This window comes from Hypanus sabinus, chromosome 29 (assembly GCF_030144855.1).
Source record: "Hypanus sabinus isolate sHypSab1 chromosome 29, sHypSab1.hap1, whole genome shotgun sequence".
Lineage (NCBI taxonomy): Eukaryota > Metazoa > Chordata > Chondrichthyes > Myliobatiformes > Dasyatidae > Hypanus > Hypanus sabinus.
The window spans coordinates 7158587-7179647 of record NC_082734.1 but is presented as its reverse complement, the minus strand read 5'-3'; the positions used below and the strand labels follow the sequence as shown (position 1 = coordinate 7179647).

Genomic DNA, 21061 nt, shown 5'->3' with positions numbered 1-21061 from the left:
GTAATTCAGTTTTTTTTCTCTCTACCATAAAGTTTAACAATTTTCATGACATATGCTGGTGTCATTAAAACCTGATTCTTACTTCTAGGACTTCACATTTTCCTTGGAATTTACTACAATGTAACAGGGTTCTGGCTCCACAGATTTTTTTCCTTTTTCACAGGGAATATAAAAATACATACAGATGCTAGAATTCTGAAATAAAATCAGAAAATGCTGGGAACATTCAACAGGTCAAGCACTGTCTGTGTAAAGAGAAACTGTTCTAAATCGAACATAAGATATTAATGATAATTCTCTTTTGACAGATTCTGCTCATCCCACTGAATGCTTCCAGCATTTTCTACTTATATTTCATTTCAGAGTCAGAAATCCAAGAGGAATTTGTGCAAAACGAGAAGTTGCAGCTTAAAAACCCATGGACATTTTGGAGGGTCCTGTTGAAGTGGAAAGGCATTTCACACAATCTTGAAGTGGAAGGAAACTTTTCATTGAATTTCTGCTTGATTTTACTTTTTAATCTTTAGTGTGTACATTCCTTTTAAGATATCCCCACTGTGACAATCCTGGAAATTCATTGTTTAAAAAAAATCAGCAGGAAGTGTAACTGGACCAATCAAATTGGCTTTATTGACAGTTGCAATTTTGAAAACTTCCTTCTAAACTTTTCAAACTCATTTTTATTTTACATCTTTATATTTTGTGCATTAGTGGGGAAATATAGATTTCATATTTGGCTTACTAAAGGACAATTTAGCTCTCAGCCCAAGCTTAATTCTGTCTGATACCCCAGATCTGTAAATAATATTGAAACCTTTCCCTCAGCATCATTTCCATGCAACTTCCAATAATTACAGATTTAGGAAATGCAGAACAGTCATCGAGTCAATGGGGTTATTAAAAGTTTAACAGCTGTCTAACTGTTGTCTGGAGAAGCCTGATAACTATCAAGTACAAATCTCTGTGAGCTGACCTCAAACCTAATTCAAGTATTTAACAGAATTTCTGGCTCAGATAAGGAAGAGTACAGCATGTATCCCAACTCATCAATCTCCTCTTCCGTAAATTCCAAAAACAGGTTCACTTTGGTATCTAAACTGCATGGTAAGAAGCCTTGCTCCAAGTAGCTTATTAATTCTTTAAGTACCAGCAGGAATTTATCAGCCAGTGTCTCTGAAGTCCAGTCCAATTCCTTTCCGCAACCATGCAGGATCACGTTGGTCAGTTGACTAGCCGTCAACTTGTTGAGGATGGCATTGGACTTGCAGATGGCCTTCAGTATCTTGAGGCAGCAGCAGCGACAGCCTCCGTCCCTCTCGTCTAGGGCACGAAGCTTGGCGGTTTCGGCAGTTCTGAAGCTTTGCCGCCACATGTTGTCATATCGTCCATTGCGGTGCGGTTTGGCGATCAGCATGGTGTCCTCCATCACGATCAGTGGTAGGAAGTCAATAAATAATTTTTTACTCGTGTCGTACTGAACTTCCAAAGTCAATGTTTCTGACGGAACCACTGGCCGAATGATGAGGTCCAGGACACTTCCGATAGCTGGCCAGTTGATGGTCCCCGACAAGACTTTATCAAAATTTTCAGTCACTACTTTAGGTGACAGGTAACCACCCACAATGCAGCGGTCCCAGTAGCTGCTATTGCGGGGAAAGTATTCCAGGTTTTCCCTGCGGACCAGCCAGAATCCAGGGACGTTCATAATGGTCTCCTCACCTGGAACTGTAGCCCAGAGGTTCCTTTCTAGGACCAAGGGTACCATCAGCTGAACGTGATCGGCAGTGATGACCTAAAGTGTCAGATACAATTAAACTTTTCTGTTATCACTGTAAGAGCATGCTGTATCAAAACAAGCACGTACAGTAACAAAATAAAACAAGTTACAATAGAACAACACCAGTTACCTAAAAATGTAAATCCTCCAAACCAAAGTCTTTGAATGTTCTTCCCCCTTCAAGAGAATGGATATGCAGAGGAAGTTTCCGACAATTCTAACGTATAAAATTCTAAAGGGATTGGACAGGCTAGATGCAGGAAGATTGTTTCCGATGTTGGGGAAGTCCAGAACGAGGGGTCACAGTTTAAGGATAAAGGAGCAGACTTTTAGGACTGAGATGAAAAACCTCTTCACACAGAGCATGGTGAATCTGTGGAATTCTCTGCCACAGGAAACAGTTGAGGCCGGTTCATTGACTATATTTAAGAGGAAGTTAGATATGGCCCTTGTGGCTAAAGGGATCGGGGGTATGGAGAGAAAGCAGGTATAGGGTTCTGAGTTGGATGATCAGCCATGGTCATACTGAATGGCGGTGCAGGCTCAAAGGGCTGAATGGCCTACTCCGGCACCTATTTTCTATGTTTCTAGGACCAGAGGGCACGGCCACAGAATAGAAGGAAGTCCATTTTGAATAGCGATGAAGAGGAGTTTCTTTTGCCAGAAGGTGGAGAACCTGTGGAATTTATTGCCACTGACGGTTGTGGAGGCCAAGTCATTGGGTACATTTAAAATGGAGGTTGATAGGTTGTCAAAGGTTACAAGGAAAAGGCAGGAGATTGGGGTCGAGGGGGGTAATAAATCAGCCTTGATTGAATGGTAGAAGCAGTCTTGATGGGCCAAATGGCCAATTGTGCGCCAAAGTCTTATGGCTTTATGCTTTGCTTTTTTGTGATCTTTTTTGTAACAAAACCATCGAGTAAATCTGCATCTCTTTATCATCAGCAGAATGGAGTGAGAATCTGAGACCTGGGAGTTCCTGATTCACAAAATAAATGAACCTACCGTGACTAAATTCATGGTAGCATAGTGGTTAGCATCATGCCATCACAGCTCAGGGAGGGTGTACTGCTCAAGGAGTCCCTGGGAAATGTGTCTGTGTTTCCCCAGATTCCTCCCACATTCCAAAGACCTACCAGGTACATTAAATGGAAATTGTAAATTGTCCCGTGATTAGGTTAGGGTTAAATTAGGGTTGTTGGGGGATGCTGGGTCGCTGTGCTTCGAAGGGCTAGAAGGGGCAATTCCACACTATATCTTTAAATAAAATAATTTAAAAAATAGAACACCAGCACCTTTTGGATTTATGCCACTATTACAATATTCCCGTAATATTCACATTGTGGCAGCACCCACAATAAGTATACACCCTTCCTCTACATTGCCCAATAATGCCCTAACATTTCTTAGGGCTCTTTCCAGTAACATTGAACTTATATTACTGACACCATCTTCAAGCCCATGTTTATGAAGGACGACAGATTCTCATAACATCATGTTATTAGATTACCTTGTTACTTATCAGGTTACTGACCATAGGAACCTGTACATCCAATCGTTTGCCAAGACTCCATGGCACAATTCAAAACACAAAACTGCAAAGCGTTTTGGAATGCGCTGGTTCCGTTCAAAGCCTGACAGCAGGACAAACCAGAAAACCCAGGCCAACTATTTTGGGCCCTATATCTAAAAAAGGAGGAGCTGGTATTGGAGAGAGTCCAGAGGTGTTTTATCAAAATCAGGTTTAATATCACAGTCACATGTCATGAAATCTGTTGAATGCCGGGAATGAAAGGGTTAACATAAGAGGAGCATTTGATTGCTCTGTGCTTGTACTCGCTGGAGCTTAGAAGAAAAAGGGGGGAATTTCACTGAAGCCAATTGAATATTGAAAGCTTTAGATAGAGTAGATATGGACTAGATGTTTCCAATAGTGGAGGAGTCTAGGACCAGAGGACACAACTTCAGAATAGAGGACATCCCTTCATAACAGAGATGAGGAATTTCTTTAACCACTGGGTGGTGAACCGGGGAATCCATTTCCACAGATGAGTGGAAATGGGGGCCAGGTGATCAGGTATATTTGAAGCAGAAGTTGATAGGTGTTTAACTAGTAAGGACGTTAAAGGGAATGAGAGGAAGACAGGAAAATGGGGCTGAGAAGGAAAATAAATCAACCACAATTGAATGCTGGCATTAACTCAATGGGCCAAATGGCCTAATTCTGCTTTATCATCTGATGGATCAAGCAATTACCAGTGTGATTTGATCTAACCTTGCACTGGGTGACAGGAAATGAGTAAAACCATAAATCTGTCCTTTTCCTAACCCCATTGTAGTTTCTTTTTATTCTTACACTAGACTTGTCTCTAGACAACACAGCATTCAGTGGTAGAGAAACGGGACAAGTGGTCTACCGTCTGATCTGATGAAACGATTTAACGGAATTAAATTGAACCCAAACCTGTAGGTCATCATACAGACTGCCACTGAGGTACATATCCCGGAGAGGCATGTCAGGAAGCTTGGTGTGGATGAAGTTCCTCAGCTCTGCACAGATATCCAATGCAGCTTGTTTGGCACGGCTCACTTCTGCACCCGGGATAACAACGTGCTTACGGTAATATGCAAAGAGCTTGTCCTGCATGGACAACCGGAGCCTGGCTTTCTTCAGATCCATTTGGGTCTTCCTACTGGGACTAGCACCCTTGGAAGCATCTGTACCAAGATACAATTGGAACAAATTCAACATATGCATGCTTGGACAATGACAGCAATATCAAATCAATGTCCAATAAGTACAGACTGCCTCAATATTTATGATTTACAGCAAGTAAAAGGTATATATGAATGAAATACTCTCCTGGCCGTACCTAGGCATTGTAAATAACAGCAAGGCTTGGGGCTACGTAGAGCTGGACAACAGGTCAATTAGAAAACCCAAGCCAACTACTTTTGGGCCCTATATCTAAGAAAGGCATTGAAGAAGGCTCAGGGAGTACAATCCCAGGAATGAAAGGGTTCACATATGAGCAGCACCTGAGGGCTCTTGGACTTTTCTCATTGGACTTTAGGAGAATGAAGGGGGATCTCATTGAAACCTACTAAATATGATGCTGGAAATCCAGAGCAACACACACAAAATGCTGGGGGAGCTCAGCACGTCAGGCAGCATTTATAGAGGTGAATAAACAGTTAATATTTTGGGCCAAGACCCTTTTTCAGGACTGGAAAGGAAGGAGGAAGAAACCAGAATGTGATGGGGGGCATGTGGGGGAATGAGTTAAGAAGCTAGGCGGGAGTAAGTGGAAGAGATAATGGGGCGAAGGAGAAATCTGACAGGACAGTGGACCATGGAAGAAAGGAGAGGAGGAGGGAACCAGAGGTAAATAATGGGCTTGTGAGGAGAAGAGAAGGAGTGAGAGGGGCAAGATTACTGAAAGTTGAAGAAATAAATGTTTATGCCCTGTAAGTGGAACAAAATCATATACAACAGCTCAAAAATGCACATTCATGAAGCATTGGGGATCAGCCACAGAAGTGTAGATCAACACTCTCTGTATGTGATTCAGCATGGCAACTTCAAAAGGATCCAATGCTGAACCACCTTCATGTCATGACAGCAGAGAATAAAGCTCTTTACATATTTGCATATCAGAGAAGTGGAAATATAAAATATTTATTTAAAGCACTTATGAAGTCTAGTCCCTGAAGCAGTGTGGGAAATACAACAGCTAATTTGCACATGGCAAGCTCCAAAATCGATTACTAACTGGAAAATCTGTTTGTTGTAGAGATGTACGATGGAGTGCATTCTAGCCAATTATCTCACCAGCCTGCCACCACCCAGGCCTCATCACATATGAAGCTTTTATACTGCTTACTTTTTAAACTTTATATATTTCAGAACTCAGAATCGGGTTTAATATCGCTAGCATATGTCGTGGAATTTGTTGTTTTATATCAAAATAAATAAGTAATAAACCTGATTCTGAGACACCTGTTTCAGCAGTAGAGCCCAGGGACAACAGCACCAGAGGCTTTAAAGCTGTGATATGAAAGAATCAAGTGAGGACACACAAGACCAAAAACAAATGGTAGAAATTATGTACATCCAAAAGCAGTTTTGCCAAAGCATACTGCTGCCCACCCAAAAAAATAAGCCTTCACTAATTTCCCCCTTTAATAAACAGACGATTTAGTGTTGGTTACAGCTCAGTTCATTGGGGAAAAGCCCTCCCCACCAATGAGCACAGCTACATGAAGCACTACCGCTAGAAAGCATCCATATCAAAGACCCCCACCATTCAGGCCATGCTCTCTTCTCACTGCTGCCATCAAGAAGGATACAGGAGCCTCAGGACTCACACCACCAGCTTCAGGAACAGTTATTACCCCTCAACCATCAAGCTTCTGAACCAAAGGGGATAACTTCACTTGCCCCATCACCAAACTGTTCCTACAACCTATGGACTCACTTTCAAGGACTCTTCATCTCATGTTCTTGATATTTATTTTATTATTATATTTGCAGTTTGCTGTCTTTTGCACATTGGTTGTTTGTCCGTCCGTCCTGATCTCCTGTCAAGATGGCGCCTGCATACGACACTTCTTTGGTCGACAACTTCTGGATAGATCATGAAACCATCTTTTACACTTCTATTATGTATTTTATATTTGTTGCTCGTCTTGAATGTGATTCTGGGACTGTTGGAGCCTGTGTTTTACTGTTTGGAGATCGTGTGGGTGCTTCAGTGCTCTGCATTCTCCGAGAGGATTCCGGGAGACACATGGCAGCGTGAGCAAACCTTGTGGCGGGAAGGCTGCAGGATGGCCTGTGGGCTGATGTTTCACCCCATTTTGACCATTACAGCTTCTATTGCTCGCCGATTAAAGTGACGAGGGCGAAAGTTTGGAGGTCACTTGTTCCAGCACTCTGCAGGCTCTGAGACGATTCCAGGAGGCAGAGGCAACAGCAGCATACACAAACCTCACCCATTAAAGCGACGAGGGAGATTGAGGCATCGGAGCGAGTGTAGAGGGTGAGCACCGGCTGCCTGTCTTTTGATCGGATGCTCTGTACCGAAAAAGGGAGAGCCTGCTGCTGTGCACGGAGACTGTTGCCCAGGTTTTTTCTGCATTTGGATGTGAACTTGGACTATAAAGTATTTTTTTCCAGTCTTTTAGTTTTTTTATATTCCGTATTTTTTCACCTGATCGCCTCAGATTTTTTTGTGTGAGGAGGGAGATTTGGGGGGGGTCGATGTGCCTGTTAAGTTTTATTTTTTTTTTGTGCAGGAGCGATTTGGAGGTTGAAGTGCCCGATCCGTTTTTGTTCGTTTGTTTTTGCAGGGAGGTGGGATTTTGGAGTTGATAATTATGCTGCCTTTCTTTTTCTTTCTTGGTTTCTTGGCTGCCCAGAGAATTGAAGAATTTCAGAGTTGTATTCTTTGAAACTTCTGTTGGGTGCAGTCATTCATTTATTCTACTGTGTTTCTTGGTATTCACTGTGAATGCCTGCAAGAAAGTGAACCTCAGAGTTGTACATGGTGATATAGATGTACTTTGACCATAACTTTACTTGAACTTTGACTACATCACTACCCCTATGAACTTACCTGCTTCACAGCTGGTGGGGAGTGTCTGTAGGGACCTGCTGATGTTGCCTTTCATGTCCCTGCTCAATAAGCGGGGTGATGACCCAATCCAGCTGGGCTCCTCCCAGCTTTGCTTTGCTGATCTCAAGTCCATTTTGCTGGGGCTATTGGGGGCACTGATTGCTCGGTCATACATCTGTAAGATAAAGGCAAAGGGTCACAAGAACCTCAAAGTAACAGGTAATGTTTTCCAATAGTCAAAGGAAGAGAGCAAGACAAAGTAAAAATCCTGTTCAAGCAAATTTTAGTGCTACTTGTGTTATATCATTACTACATTTCTCAAGCCTGCTGAGACAGCAACTAACTACTCAGTGGCCACTTTATTAAGAACTGTATACAGCTGCTCACTAATGCAAATATTTAATCAGCCAATCATGCGGCAGCAACTCGATGCATAAAAGCACGGAGACATGGTCAAGAAGTCCAATATCAGAATGGGAAATAAATATGATCTAAGTGACTTTGACTGCGAAATGACTGTTGGCCCCAGAAACTGCTCATCTACTAGGATGTTTGTGGAGGACAGTCTCTAAACTTCAGAGGGAATGGTGCAAGAAACAAAAAAATAGTCAGTGAGCAGCAGTTCCGTGGGAAAAAAGTGTTATTAATGAGAGAGGATGGTCAGAATGGTGCAAGCTGACTAGAAAGTGACAGTATCTCAAATAACCACACATTTCAACAGCAGTGTGCAGAAAAGTATCTCGAAAGACACAACAGGTTGAACCTTGAAGTGGATGGCCTACGGCAGCAGAAGACCACACCAGGTACCACTCCTGTAATGATAAAGTGATCACTGAGTGAACTTCAATAAAAACAAGATGTCAAAGTTGTTTCACAAGGAAGTTACCAAACGAAACCAAGTGTGGAGATAAGGACAAATGACTAAAGCTTGTGAAATTATTGGTTTTAACAAATAGGAAAGAGAGGCAAGTTTACAATGAAATATGAAAACTTAGAGCCTGGACAGCTGAAGACCCATGTGCCAAAGATAGAAGGTTTAAAACAGGATTCACTAGAGGTAGAATTGGAAGGTCACAAATATACTGTAGAGACAGGAATGATAACGGAAATAGAGAAGGGTGGCGTCCAGAGCAATTTGAAAAATCTGAAGCATTGTCGGGCGATAGTAGGCATGTACAAGGTCAAAGTTTGGATGGATCTTTTCATGAATTACAATACATATTCGAGATCTCTGTTGCATACATTTGTACATGGTGCAAAGTGAAAACCAGTTTCTCTAATACAGTTTAAAAATAAGTATTTCAAAATTGAAAGCTGAAGAAAATGGTGCAGGTATGTTGAAAAATGAAGAGCATTCTTACCCTCTTTACTGCCAATGTTGCAATGCCCAACATCGCAGCACCACCAACACCTAACACCAGCCGGGCATTTGAGAGGACAAAGTCAATGGCATTCCCTACTCCATTGTCTCCTTTCTTGCTTTTCCCTTCTCCCATACCAGCCATTATGAACAAAGAACACCTAGTGAAACAATATTAGTGTCAATATTATCCTTTACTTAAAATGTATCAAAATGCATACTCTTTTAGTTAAACATTGATTGGGTGGTAGCTGATGAGGAAGGAAGGTTGTCATGAAACCAAAAACTACCTACTAACCTTAAGCACAGAGATTCTGCAAATGCTGAAAATGCAGAGGAACACTCACAAAATGCTGGAAGAACTCAACATGTCAGGCAGCATCTATGGAGAGGAGTGAACAGTCGACATTTCAGGCCAAGTCCCTTGATCAAGACAGTTCACATAGGGTCCTGATGAAGGGTCTTGGCCTGAAACATCAGCTACTCACTCCCTTCCATAGATCAAGGGTTCTCAACCATTTTCATGCCATGAACCCCTACCAATAACTGATGGGGGGGGGGGGGGGGGTACCTTGTACCTGGTGCTTGTACCTACTGATCTTAAACAGCTTCATGCACAGATTCAGCCTAATGCATCAACTGACAAGACTTGGGAATCACCCTGATATGTCAGATGACCCTGGGTCAAATCCCAATGTGAGTCTCAAATGCAGTACACGCTCAGAAGCAACACTAATAAATCATGCATTACTTCCAATAAGTATCATTGTCTAGATAGTTGTCTTAAGGTTGTCATAGTCAGGGGTGGTAGTGGGGGTAAGCTCCCACTACTTGTTAAATGCTCCCAATGAAATGCATCTCAAATAGCCTCTGACAACCGAGTCCAGCTCTTGGTCTTAGCTACTAAGCTCAACAGAACCATTTCCCCTGACAGGAGAAGAGGCAAAGGTGGCCTTAAAACCATTCGCAACAGACAAATGAGGGTCATCAGCCGTGGTTGGCAGTTCATCTAGGAAAAGGAAAATTCTGACTTCAAACTTCCGCTGCCTTGCAGCTATACCCATTCATGGAGTAAACCCCGTGAAAAGTTCTAGAGCTGGAGTCCCTAAGGCAGTCTTACACTGAGTTCAACGCTGACTGGCAACTGCTGTGACTCTGCTGGTTCCAAACTGTATTGGTCTTTGCTGTTCATCAGCTACGTGGAGAGTGGGAGCCTGATATATGGGCAATAGCTTATTCTCTATATCCTACTGCCCTGACCTGCACATCGGCTTGCTATCACGCAATATCCAAAGTCGATTCCGACCAATGGAGGACTTCAAAGAAACACAATTGCCTGGGGACTATTTAAGGATTCAAACACTTAGAAAATAATATGATTGAACAGTGTCAAGTCGGATCTACAAGTGAGAAAATAATAACGTTTGATTCATCTACTTCAGTTCTTTGTGGATATATACCGTATAATGGAGGATGTGAAGCAAAACAGATACAACTGGTTAACATATAGAAAACAAAGACTAGGAATAAACAGGTCCTTCTCAGTTTGACAAGTATTGGTGCTGCCTGAGCCATAATTATTCACAACCTACATCAATTAAGTTAATGGGGGGAACTAAAGATAATATTATCAAGTTTACCGGGGACACAAAGGGAGTGGCACAGCATAGCTGTTGGCATAACGCTATTGCAGCGCCAACGAACCAGGTTCAATTCTTCCGCTGCCTGTAAGGAGTTTGTACATTTTTGCTGTGACCTCTGGAAGGGACTGTTACTGAGCTCTATCTCTAAACAAATAAACAAAACAAAGGGAAATGTGATGACACCTTCAAGAATTCCGTACAGGTTAGGCATGCTATGTTGGTGGCAGATGCCAGGTGATGTCTGCTGGCTGTTCCCAGCACATAATTGAACTGCGTTGGTTGCTGATGCACGCAATGAATTTCACTGTGTGCTTTTATGTACATGTGACAAATAAAACTAATGTTTAATCTTCACAATTCAGAGAGGCTTCATGGGGATGGAGACATGATAAGGGAGTAGGAGATGCAGAGTCATCTGAACCAAATCTAAGATTACATAGGGCCGTAGAAAGACCCAAGTTTCAAAAGGATATACTTGCTAAGGAGAGAGTGTAGTAAAGATTCAGCAAATTGGTTGATTGATTTGTGGGTCTGTTATGAGTGTAAGCTGTCGTAAACAAATAACTAGAAACATCTTCACTCAGAGGATGCCGAACCTTTGGCATTCTCAGCCAGAGAGAGCTGTGGAGATCAGTCATTGGTTGCATTCAGAAATCTGGCATCAATGAAATGAAGGGATAAAGGTTTAAGGCAGGAAAGGATGTTAAGGAACTTTGTAGCTAACCAATCAGGAACTAAGGAAGGTCCCTGGGCATGGAGTCTACTTGCCTAATAATATTTATGGTAGTTCAAAATAAACTCCATGGGAAATCATTCTCTCTATTGCATTTGCTTTAAGGATTTATGCAAGTCTTCTTTAGGAGATAAAATGGTATGTGTTTCCATTAAAATTTCTGTAAGACCCAGAAGCAGAATTAGGCCATTTGGCCCATTAAATCTGCTCCCACCATTCAATCATGGCTGATTTTTTCACTTTCAACCTCTTCATAACTGTGCACCCCTTTGCTTAACACACTAAGTTCCTATTTATGAAACCCAACACACCAACAAGATCAAGGTAAATCAGTGGATTTCTGAGATGCCATGATACAATTGAAGCATGCTTAAGAGACTAAATGGAATTCTCCAGTATTCTCCAGAGGAAAGTTCTGGCTAAATTTCCAAACTTATTAACTGGTGATTAATATTAACTGATGATTTCACTGAAATTAATAATGGAATGCTTTTGTACTGGAATGGAAATAAGCCATAAGCTTCTTTATTGGTTAAGAACATAAGAAAAAGAAACAGGAGATCCTTTGAACCTGCCCTATGGCTGAAGATTATGACTGACTTTCTCCCTCAAGGCCATTTTTCTAGCATTATTCCCTTATCTCTTGATTCCTTTAATACCCTGGAAGAATTGCAATTGTGAGTGGATATTGGTGTAGAAGCAGTTGGTCACTCCCAAAGACTTTCAAGCCTCTTGCTTGAATCACTGTGTTCCTCCGATCAAGGGGCTGCCATAATGATGTCAGGGCACTCCAGGAATTAGTGTCAATGAAGAAATAGTGATATAGAGTAGACTCCAGTTAATTGGGACCCATTGTGACCAATACATTTTGGCCCAATTAATGATTTGCCAACAGTGGGCTTACAAAACTCCAAATGTGAAAGGCTTAAAAGAGATGGATTATCATATTTAAATCGGGACTTAAGAACCTACCAAGATGCTTCAAATTTGATGTTATGTTCCAAATGCAAATTAAACCAGGCCTCCAAGTTTGTTCTCAAGAAAATAGCGACCTTTTTCCAGTTGCTTCACCTTCTCTTCCTCCCCGGTGAGATGTTGGTTTTTTCTGAATTCCTGCTTGATGAATGAATAGTAGAACTCTCGGTCAGTGTAACGCAGACTGCGGCCCTCACGCAGGAGAGCTCGGTAAAGGTTCAACACAGCCACACGAGACCAGGTCGCCATGACAAGTGACTCAACTGGGAAAATTGGGGCCGTTCTCCAATCAGAACGAGATGATCCTCTCTGCCATACCTGAAAAACAGAGAGAGAGAAAAAGAAAACTGACTCTCTTCAATGGAAGCAGTTACTGAAGAACTTGCAGAGAAAAAATAAGCAGACAGCATTGTCAAACCAGAATCTTTTGCATCAGTATTTCTGTGTTATTCCAGACATGAAATTTTGCATCATTCATCATCTTGAAAGATTGCCTGCCTTTTCAGTTTAGTTACAATTATATCGGATGAAACTCTCCAATCCACTAACCTTGGGACCTGACTTTTGCCTTCTCCCAGTAACCTTTGATGCCCTGACTAACCAACAGCCTATCAACTTCCACTTTAAATATACTCAATGACTCCACAGCTGTCTGTGGCAATGAATGCCAATGATTCATCACCCTCCCACTAAAGAAATTCCTTCTCAGCTCTGTTCTAAAAGGATGCCTTTATATTCTGAGGTCGTGGCCTCTGGTCTTAGGCTCTCCCAATATAGGAAACATCCTCTCCAAGTCCATTCTATCTATTCTGATCAGAGGGCTAAGCAAATGCACCAGCTTGCTCAAGGGTGACCTACAGGCTAGCTGAGGGAAGGAACACCTTACACCTCCTTTGGTAGAGACTTATTTCTACTTGCCACCCGCTATCATAAGAATCTTAAAATGACCTCTTATATTAAAGGTGAGCCCTTGATCTCAATCTATCTCGTCGTGGCCTTTACACCTTATTTATCTCATAAATGCACCTCATTACTAGTTAAATTATTTGTGGTAATGTCACTTCATGTGTCGTATGTGAGTTATATGTACTGTCTTGTGCTCTTTGGTCTGTAGGAACCAAATTCATTTGGTGGTATACATGTATGGTTGAATGACAATAAACTGAACTTGAACTTGTTCATAAACCTGCACTCCTAATAGTCTGAAACACCACACTCAGCATTCTGTTCTGATTTATTTTGTACTAGCTCAATGTTCTTGTACCTGAAATGATCTGCCCAATGGCATGCAAACAGAATTCACTATATTTCATGACATGTAACAATAATAAATTACTAGAGTAAGAGTAGACATCCTATTGAGTGTTATGTACAGAACTCTGAACAGTAGCCAGAGTGTGCAGTACAAATATGAGTGTGGTTGCTATTATTAAGGAGAAGATGCTTGGGAAGCTGAAAGGTCACCTGAACCAGATGGACTACACCCCAGGGTTCTGAAAGAAGTAGTTGAAGAGACTGTGGAGAGGCATTAGTGGTGATCTTTCAAGAATTACTAGCTTCTGAAATGATTCCAGAGGATTGGAAGATTATTCCACTCCTTAAAGTGTCATTCCACTCTTTAAAAAGGGAGGCAAAAGACAGGAAATTATAGGCCAGTTAGAGTGGTTGGCAAGATGTTAAGCATTCAATATTAAAGATGAGGTTTCAGGGTACTTGGAAGCGCACGATAAAATGGTCAGAAGTCAACATGGAAACATGGATTCCTTGGGGGGGGGGGGGGGGAGGAATCATACCTAACAAATCTGTTGGAATTCCTTGAGGAAACAACAAGCAGGCTAGACAAAGGAAAATCATTGGATGTTGCTTACTTGGATTTTCAGAAGGCCTTTTACAAGGCCACACGAGGCTGCTTAATAAGAGGCCATGGTATTACAGGAAAGATACTAGCATGGATAAAAGATTGGCTGACTGGCAGAGTGGGAATTAGGGAGCCTCTTTCGATTGGCTGCAGTGGTGTTCTGCAGGGATTGGTGTTGGTTCAGTAACTTGTTACGTTAATGATCTGTATCTTTGCAGCCAAGTCTGCAGACAATACAAAGATATGTGGAGGGACAGATAGTGTGGAGAAAACAGGGAGCCTGAAAGACCTGTTGAGATTAGCGAATGGGCAGAGAAGTGGCAAATGGAATGCAGTGCAGGGAAGTGTATGGTCATGCACTTTGGTAGAAGCAATAAAGACACTATTTGCTAAACAGGGAGCCAATTCAGAAATCGGAGGTGCAAAGGGAGTCCTCGTGCTGGATTCCCTAAATGTTTACTTGCAAGTTGAGTCAATGGTAAGGAAGGCAAATGCAACGTTACCATTCATTTCAAGAGAACTGGAATATAAAAACAAGGATATAATGCAGAGTCTTTACAAGACATTGGTCAGACGACATGTGGAGTATTGTGAGCAGTTTTGGGCCTCACATCTGAGAAAGGATGTGCTCCAAAAAAGGATGAGGAGAGGGTCCAGTTTATCCAGGGAATGAAAGTAGGAGTAGGAGCAGAGTTTGATGGTTCTGGCCTATACTCACGGGCGTTCAGAAGAATGAAGGGGGGGGGGGGGAGAGGGGGGGGGAGAGAGGAGGAGGGGGAGGGAGAGGGGAGAGGGGAGAGGGAGAGGGGAGAGGGGAGAGGGGAGAGGGGAGAGGGGAGAGGGGAGAGGGGAGAGGGGAGAGGGGAGAGGGGAGAGGGGAGAGGGGAGAGGGGAGAGGGGGGAGGGGAGAGGGGGGAGGGGAGAGGGGGGAGGGAGAGGGGGGAGGGGAGAGGGGGGAGGGGGGAGGGGAGAGAGGGGGGGAGGGGGGAGGGGAGAGAGGGGGAGGGAGGGAGGGAGGGGGGAGGGAGAGAGAGAGGGAGAGAAGAGAGAGGGAGAGAAGAGAGGGAGAGAGAGGAGGAGGGAGAGAGAGGAGGAGGGAGAGAGAGGAGGAGGGAGAGAGAGAGGGGGAGGGGGAGAGAGAGGGGGAGGGGGAGAGAGAGGGGGAGGGGGAGAGAGAGGGGGAGGGGGAGAGAGAGGGGGAGGGGAGAGAGGGGGAGGGGAGAGAGGGGGGAGGGGAGAGAGGGGGGAGGGGAGAGAGGGGGGAGGGGAGAGAGGGGGGAGGGGGAGAGAGGGGGGAGGGGGAGAGAGGGGGGAGGGGGAGAGAGGGGGGAGGGGGAGAGAGGGGGGAGGGGGAGAGAGGGGGGAGGGGGAGAGAGGGGGGAGGGGGAGAGAGGGGGGAGGGGGAGAGAGGGGGGAGGGGGAGAGAGGGGGGAGGGGGAGAGAGGGGGGAGGGGGAGAGAAGGGGGAGGGGGAGAGAAGGGGGAGGGGAGAGAAGGGGGAGAGAGGGGGGAGGGGGAGAGAGGGGGGAGGGGGGAGAGAGGGGGGAGGGGGAGAGAGGGGGGAGGGGGAGAGAGGGGGGAGGGGGAGAGAGGGGGGAGGGGGAGAGAGGGGGGAGGGGGAGAGAGGGGGGAGGGGGAGAGAGGGGGGAGGGGGAGAGAGGGGGGAGGGGGAGAGAGGGGGGAGGGGGAGAGAGGGGGGAGGGGGGAGAGAAGGGGGAGGGAGAGAAGGGGGAGGGGGGGAGGGGAGAGAGGGGGGGAGGGGGAGAGAGGGGGGAGGGGGAGAGAGGGGGGAGGGGGAGAGAGGGGGGAGGGGGAGAGAGGGGGAGGGGGAGAGAGGGGGAGGGGGAGAGAGGGGGGAGGGGGAGAGAGGGGGGAGGGGAGAGGGGGGGAGGGGGAGAGAGGGGGGAGGGGGAGAGGGGGGAGGGGGAGAGGGGGGAGGGGGAGAGGGGAGAGGGGGAGGGGGAGAGGGGAGAGGGGAGGGGGAGAGGGGGGAGGGGGAGAGGGGGGAGAGAGGGGGGGAGAAGGGGAGAGGGGGAGAGGGAGAGAGGGGGGAGGGGGGAGGGGGAGAGGGGGGAGGGGGAGAGGGGGGAGGGGGAGAGGGGGGAGGGAGAGAGGGGGGAGGGGGAGAGAGGGGGGAGGGGGAGAGAGGGGGGAGGGGAGAGAGGGGGGAGGGGGAGAGAGGGGGGAGGGGGAGAGAGGGGGGGGGGGAGAGAAGGGGGAGGGGGAGAGAAGGGGGAGGGGGAGAGAAGGGGGAGAGAGGGGGGTGGGGGAGAGAGGGGGGAGAGGGGGAGGGAGAGGGGGAGGGAGAGGGGGAGGGAGAGGGGGGAGGGAGAGAGAGAGTGGGAGGAGGGAGGGAGAGAGAGTGTGGGAGGAGGGAGGGAGAGTGTGAGTGGGAGGAGGGAGGAGAGAGAGTGGGAGGAGGGAGGGAGAGTGAGTGGGAGGAGGGAGGGTGAGAGTGTGGGGGAGGAGGGAGGAGAGAGAGTGGGAGGTGGGAGGGAGAGAGAGTGGGAGGAGGGAGGGAGAGAGAGAGTGGGAGGAGGGAGAGAGAGAGTGTGGGAGGAGGGAGGGAGTGAGAGTGGGAGGAGGGAGGGTGAGAGAGTGGGAGGAGAGAAGAGTGGGAGGAGGGAGGGAGAGAAAGAGTGGGAGGAGGGAGGGAGAGAAAGTGTGGGAGGAGGGAGGGAGAGAAAGAGTGGGAGGAGGGAGGGAGAGAAAGAGTGGGAGGAGGGAGGGAGAGAGAGAAAACGAGAACTCAGAGAAGTCTACCAAATATTTAAAGGCCCAGACGAAGTGAACATGGAGAGGAATCTTCAGATGCTGGAAGAGTCCAGTATCGATGGCGCAGTCAGTATAGAAGGACGTCCCTGGTGAACACAGGTTGGTGATTATGTGGAATTCATTGCCACAGATGGCTGTGGAGGGTATATTTAGAGCGGAAGTTGCTAGGCTCTTTATGTTACGGGGAGAAGACAAGAGAATGAAATTGAGCAAGAAAATATACCAGGTATGATCGAAAGGGGCAGAATGGACTGATTCTACTCTCATGATTTAAGAAATGACAGGACTGCACCATTACATGTAACAAGCGGTTCACTGAAGTGAGGCCTGGATAGGTACACACGGGAGAAAGCAAATGAAAGACAGTTTATATGTAGGGCCTTCCTCTCTTTTTCCACTGTCACATCCCAAACCCGACTGGCCCATAATCAGAATGTGAAGAGAAGCGATTTCCTTTCCTTTGACTGAGTGAACGCGGGCCGTTAACCATTTCCTTGCCACAACGCTGGTTTTTGGTTTAACAGGTTCCACAGCCTCCCCAAAGTTCGGCAGCCCAGCATCGACGGCCCCGCCCGCATCTCTCCATTGGACCACTCTTCCCAGTTCTGTTCCCTTATTGGTCGGGCGCCTTGTCAATCTTTCCTAACCGGGGCTGAAGCCACTCGATTGAAATAAAATGATAATGGCAGCTGACTTAATGCTAAGGAACCGGAAGAACACTATTAAATGACTACCTCTGAATCCTCCACGTCAAGTATAAAGCCGCTAAATTAATATTATTTACCTTGCCCTTCTGTCCGAGCTCAGCGACGGATCCACTACCCGCTCGACAAGAGGACGAAGAACATGGCGCCCAAGAGACGCACGCAATTGAATCCGGGTCACATTCTACGTCATACACCAAAGGATACATGACGTCACATGGCTCGCCTCTGGTTCTCCTCCTGTACGAGCTCAAAGTTCGAAGTAAACTTATTAAGTGATAATCGTACACAACCGTAAGATTCGTTTTCTTGCGGGAATACCCAGTAGATCCAATAACTAATGGAATCATTGAAAGACTGGGCAAACAACCAGAGTTCAAAAAGACAACTGTGCAAACACAATAAACGAGAAATAATAACAATAAATAAATAAGCAAAGAATATCGAGAAATTGAGATGAGGAGTCCTTGAAAGTGAGTCCATAGTTTATGGGTATAGTTCAGTGATGGGGGTGAGTGAAGTTGAGTGGTTATCCTCTCTGGTTCAAGGGCCTAATGGTTATGGGGTACAGTAATAACTTCCTGGACCTGGTGATGTGAGTCTTGAGGTTCCCATACCTTCTTCCTGATGGCAGCAGCAAGAGAGAGCATGACTTTGGTGCAGGGGTCCCTGATGATGGATGATGCTAATGTGATGACAGGAGCGTAGTGGGTTTCATCAGCAAGAACGATGAGTCAGCATACAGAGAGGAGGTGCAGCGGCTAACGGACTGGTGCAGAGCCAATAACCTGTCTCTGAATGTGAACAAAAGAGATGGTTGTTGACTTCAGCAGACCACTCTCCGCTGAACATCAAAGGCTCCTCAGTAGAGATCATTAAGAGCACCAAATTTCTTGGTGTTTACCTGGCGGAGAATCTCACCTGGTCCCTCAACACCAGCTCCATAGCAAAGAAACCCCAGCAGCATCTCTACTTTCAACAAAGGCTGAGAAAAGTTCATCTCCTTCCCCCCTCCCCCATCCTCACCACATTCTACAGGGGTTTTATTGAGAGCATCCTGAGCAGCTGCATCACTGCCTGATTCAGAAACTGCACAATCTCAAATTGCAAGAACCTGCAGCGGATAGTGAAGTCAGTTGAGAAGATCATCGGGGTCTCTCTTCCCGCCATTACAGACATTTACACCACACGCTGCATCCGCAAAGCGGACAGCATTATGAAGGACCCCATGCACCCCTCATACAAACTCTTCTCCCTCCTGCCATCTGGGAAAAAGGCACCGGAGCATTCGGGCTCTTACAACCAGACTATGTAACAGCTTTTTTTCCCCTCAAGCCATCAGACTCCTCAATACTCAGAGCCTGGACTGACACCAACCTGCTGCTCTCTACTGTGTTTATTGTCTTGTTTATTATTTATTGTAATGACTGTACTGTTTTGTGCACTTTATGTAGTCCTGGGTAGGTCTGTAGTCTAGTGTAGTTTTTGTATTGTTTCATGTAGCACCATGATCCTGAAAAACGTTGTCTCGTTTTTACTATGTACTGTACCAGCAGTTTATGGTCGAAATGACAATAAAATGTGATTTGACTTGATGCTTTCCTGCGACAGCGCTCTGCATAGATGTGTACAGTGGTGGGGATGGCTTCACCCACGATGGACTGGGCCATATCCACTATTTTCTGTAGGATTACATTTCGACTACCTTTTCTAATCAGAATCAGAATTAATCTCACTGGAATATGTTGTGAAATTTGTTTTTTTGTGCCAGCAGAAAATTACACCACCATAAGACCATAACCATAGAGGTGCAGAATTAGGCCATTTGGCCCATTGAGTGTTCTGCCATTTCATCATGGCTGATCCATTTACCTCTCAGCCCCATATACTACATAATAACGAAAACTATAATTTACAAAAGTATATATAAAAAGCAAACAAATTAAATGAGTAGTACAAGAAGAGAAAGAAAACAAGGTAGTGTTTACGGGTTAATTGTCCATTCAGAAATCTGATAACAAGGGGCAATAATCTAAATACAATCCAGGCAAACCAATTTATTACTGACAGTACAGAAGCAATGGAAAAGAGCACAAGAGACTTGGTCCCAATGATCTGTCCTGAAGAAGGGTTTTGGGCTGAAACATTGACTGTTTATTCCCCTGAACGGATGCTGCCTGACTTGGCAATAGATAAGAAATGGTTTTCTAGGTAAGATTATTGTCCCTGCAGGCAGCAGACTATTTTAGAGCTGGCTTTGAAACCAGAAGGGGTTAATTACAGCAAAAGAAAAAGCAGTGAGTTAGCGTTCATGGGTTTGATGTCCATTTAGAAATTGGATGGCAGAGGGGAAGCAGCTGTTCCTGAATCAAGAGTGTGTGCCTTCAGGCTTCTGTACCTCCTTCCTGATGGTAGCAATGAAAAGAGGACTCATCCTGGGTGATAGGGGTCCTTACTGATGGATGCCACCTTTTATACTTGTCCCTCAATGCTGGGGAGGCTAGTGCCCATGATGGAGTTGGCTGAGTTTATAACTTTCTGCAGATTTTTCTGATCCTGTGCAGCGACCCCTCCACAGCAATGTACATCTGTAAAAATTCATGTAAAAATTGGTTATGTCTTTGATGACATACCAATTCACCTCAAACTCCTAATGAAATATAGCATCTGTCAGGCCTTCTTATGGTATTGGACCTGCATCAATATGTTGGGCCTGGGATAGACTGTGAGAAGTGGAGGGAGGGGGGAGGGGGGGGTGAGATATCTAAATGGACATTGAACCCAAGAACATTGCTTCATTACTTTTTCTATATATATATACTTACTAAGTTTATTGTTTTATACTATTTACAGTTTTAGTTTATTTATAGCTTTTATTATGTGTTGTATTGTACTGCTGCCACGAAACAACAAATTTCACGATGCATGCCAGTGGTATTAAACCTGATTCTGATTTGATAATCCCTTTCGTGACAGAACTCGGAATCTGGAACCTGGCATACAGATGTCATGTGTATAAAGAAATGACAGGAAAAATGCTCCAACCATGGATTAGGGGCTACATTAGCAATGGTCTAAGGAAGAGACTTGCAAAGTTACCAAAGGACTTAAGTGCTTTAGAATTCAACAAAGGCTGAAGAAACTGGAAAATAGAATATGAAACTAGTGAGCAAACTAGATATCGACTCTAAGAGCTTCTTTAGGTATGTAAAGAGGGAGAGACTATCTAGGGCAAATCTGGATCCCTGAAAGAAAGAGTGAACAAAATTAAACGTAGTCCTCTTCCATGCACAGTGGTAGTGTCGCAGTTAGCATGATGATAATACAGCTCGGTGCATCAGAGTTCAGCGTTTAATCGCCATCTGTTATGAGATTGCACGTCCTCTCCGTGACTGTGTGTTTCCTCCTGGTGCTCTGGTTTCCTCCCACTTTCCAAAGTTGTACTGGTTGGCAGGTTAATTGGTCACTGTCAATTGTCCTGTGATTAGGCAAGGGTTAAATAGGTGGATTGCTGGATGACACAGCCTGGTGGGCTGGAAGGGCCAGTTTCTCGCTGTATCACTAAATAAATATAACAGTTTACTTTTTATTCGGAGATACAACACGGTAACAGGCCCCT

General features: G+C 45.1%; 2 protein-coding genes across 2 annotated transcripts; both read right to left on the bottom strand.

Moving 5' to 3' along the window:
• mief1 (mitochondrial elongation factor 1) lies at window positions 1-8900 on the bottom strand. Its single transcript, XM_059953524.1, has 4 exons — window positions 8757-8900; window positions 7396-7570; window positions 4242-4495; window positions 1-1792 (listed from the first exon to the last, which is right to left on the bottom strand). Exons 1-4 carry the CDS (start codon window positions 8898-8900, stop codon window positions 986-988), a joined length of 1380 nt encoding a protein of 459 aa, XP_059809507.1. The 3' UTR covers window positions 1-985.
• Window positions 8901-12142: 3242 nt separating this feature from the next.
• On the bottom strand, window positions 12143-17645 carry LOC132382934 (mitochondrial ribosome and complex I assembly factor AltMIEF1-like). The gene is made up of 2 exons (XM_059953532.1): window positions 17523-17645; window positions 12143-12424 (listed from the first exon to the last, which is right to left on the bottom strand). The coding sequence occupies exon 2, from the start codon at window positions 12353-12355 to the stop codon at window positions 12143-12145; it is 213 nt and encodes a 70-aa protein (XP_059809515.1). The 5' UTR covers window positions 12356-12424; window positions 17523-17645.
• Between the last annotated feature and the right edge of the window lie 3416 nt (window positions 17646-21061).

What these genes read in the sequence shown, in the direction of transcription:
- mief1 (XM_059953524.1), bottom strand. Translation starts at nt 8,900, where the DNA reads ATGGCTGGTATGGGAGAAGGGAAAAGCAAGAAAGGAGACAATGGAGTA. An exon ending in CAACATTGGCAGTAAAGAGG is followed by an intron (nt 7,571 to 8,756) that starts GTAAGAATGCTC and finishes TTTATCTTACAG; the next exon opens with ATGTATGACCGAGCAATCAG. An exon ending in GTCTGTATGATGACCTACAG is followed by an intron (nt 1,793 to 4,241) that starts GTTTGGGTTCAA and finishes CTGACACTTTAG; the next exon opens with GTCATCACTGCCGATCACGT.
- LOC132382934 (XM_059953532.1), bottom strand. Translation starts at nt 12,355, where the DNA reads ATGGCGACCTGGTCTCGTGTGGCTGTGTTGAACCTTTACCGAGCTCTC.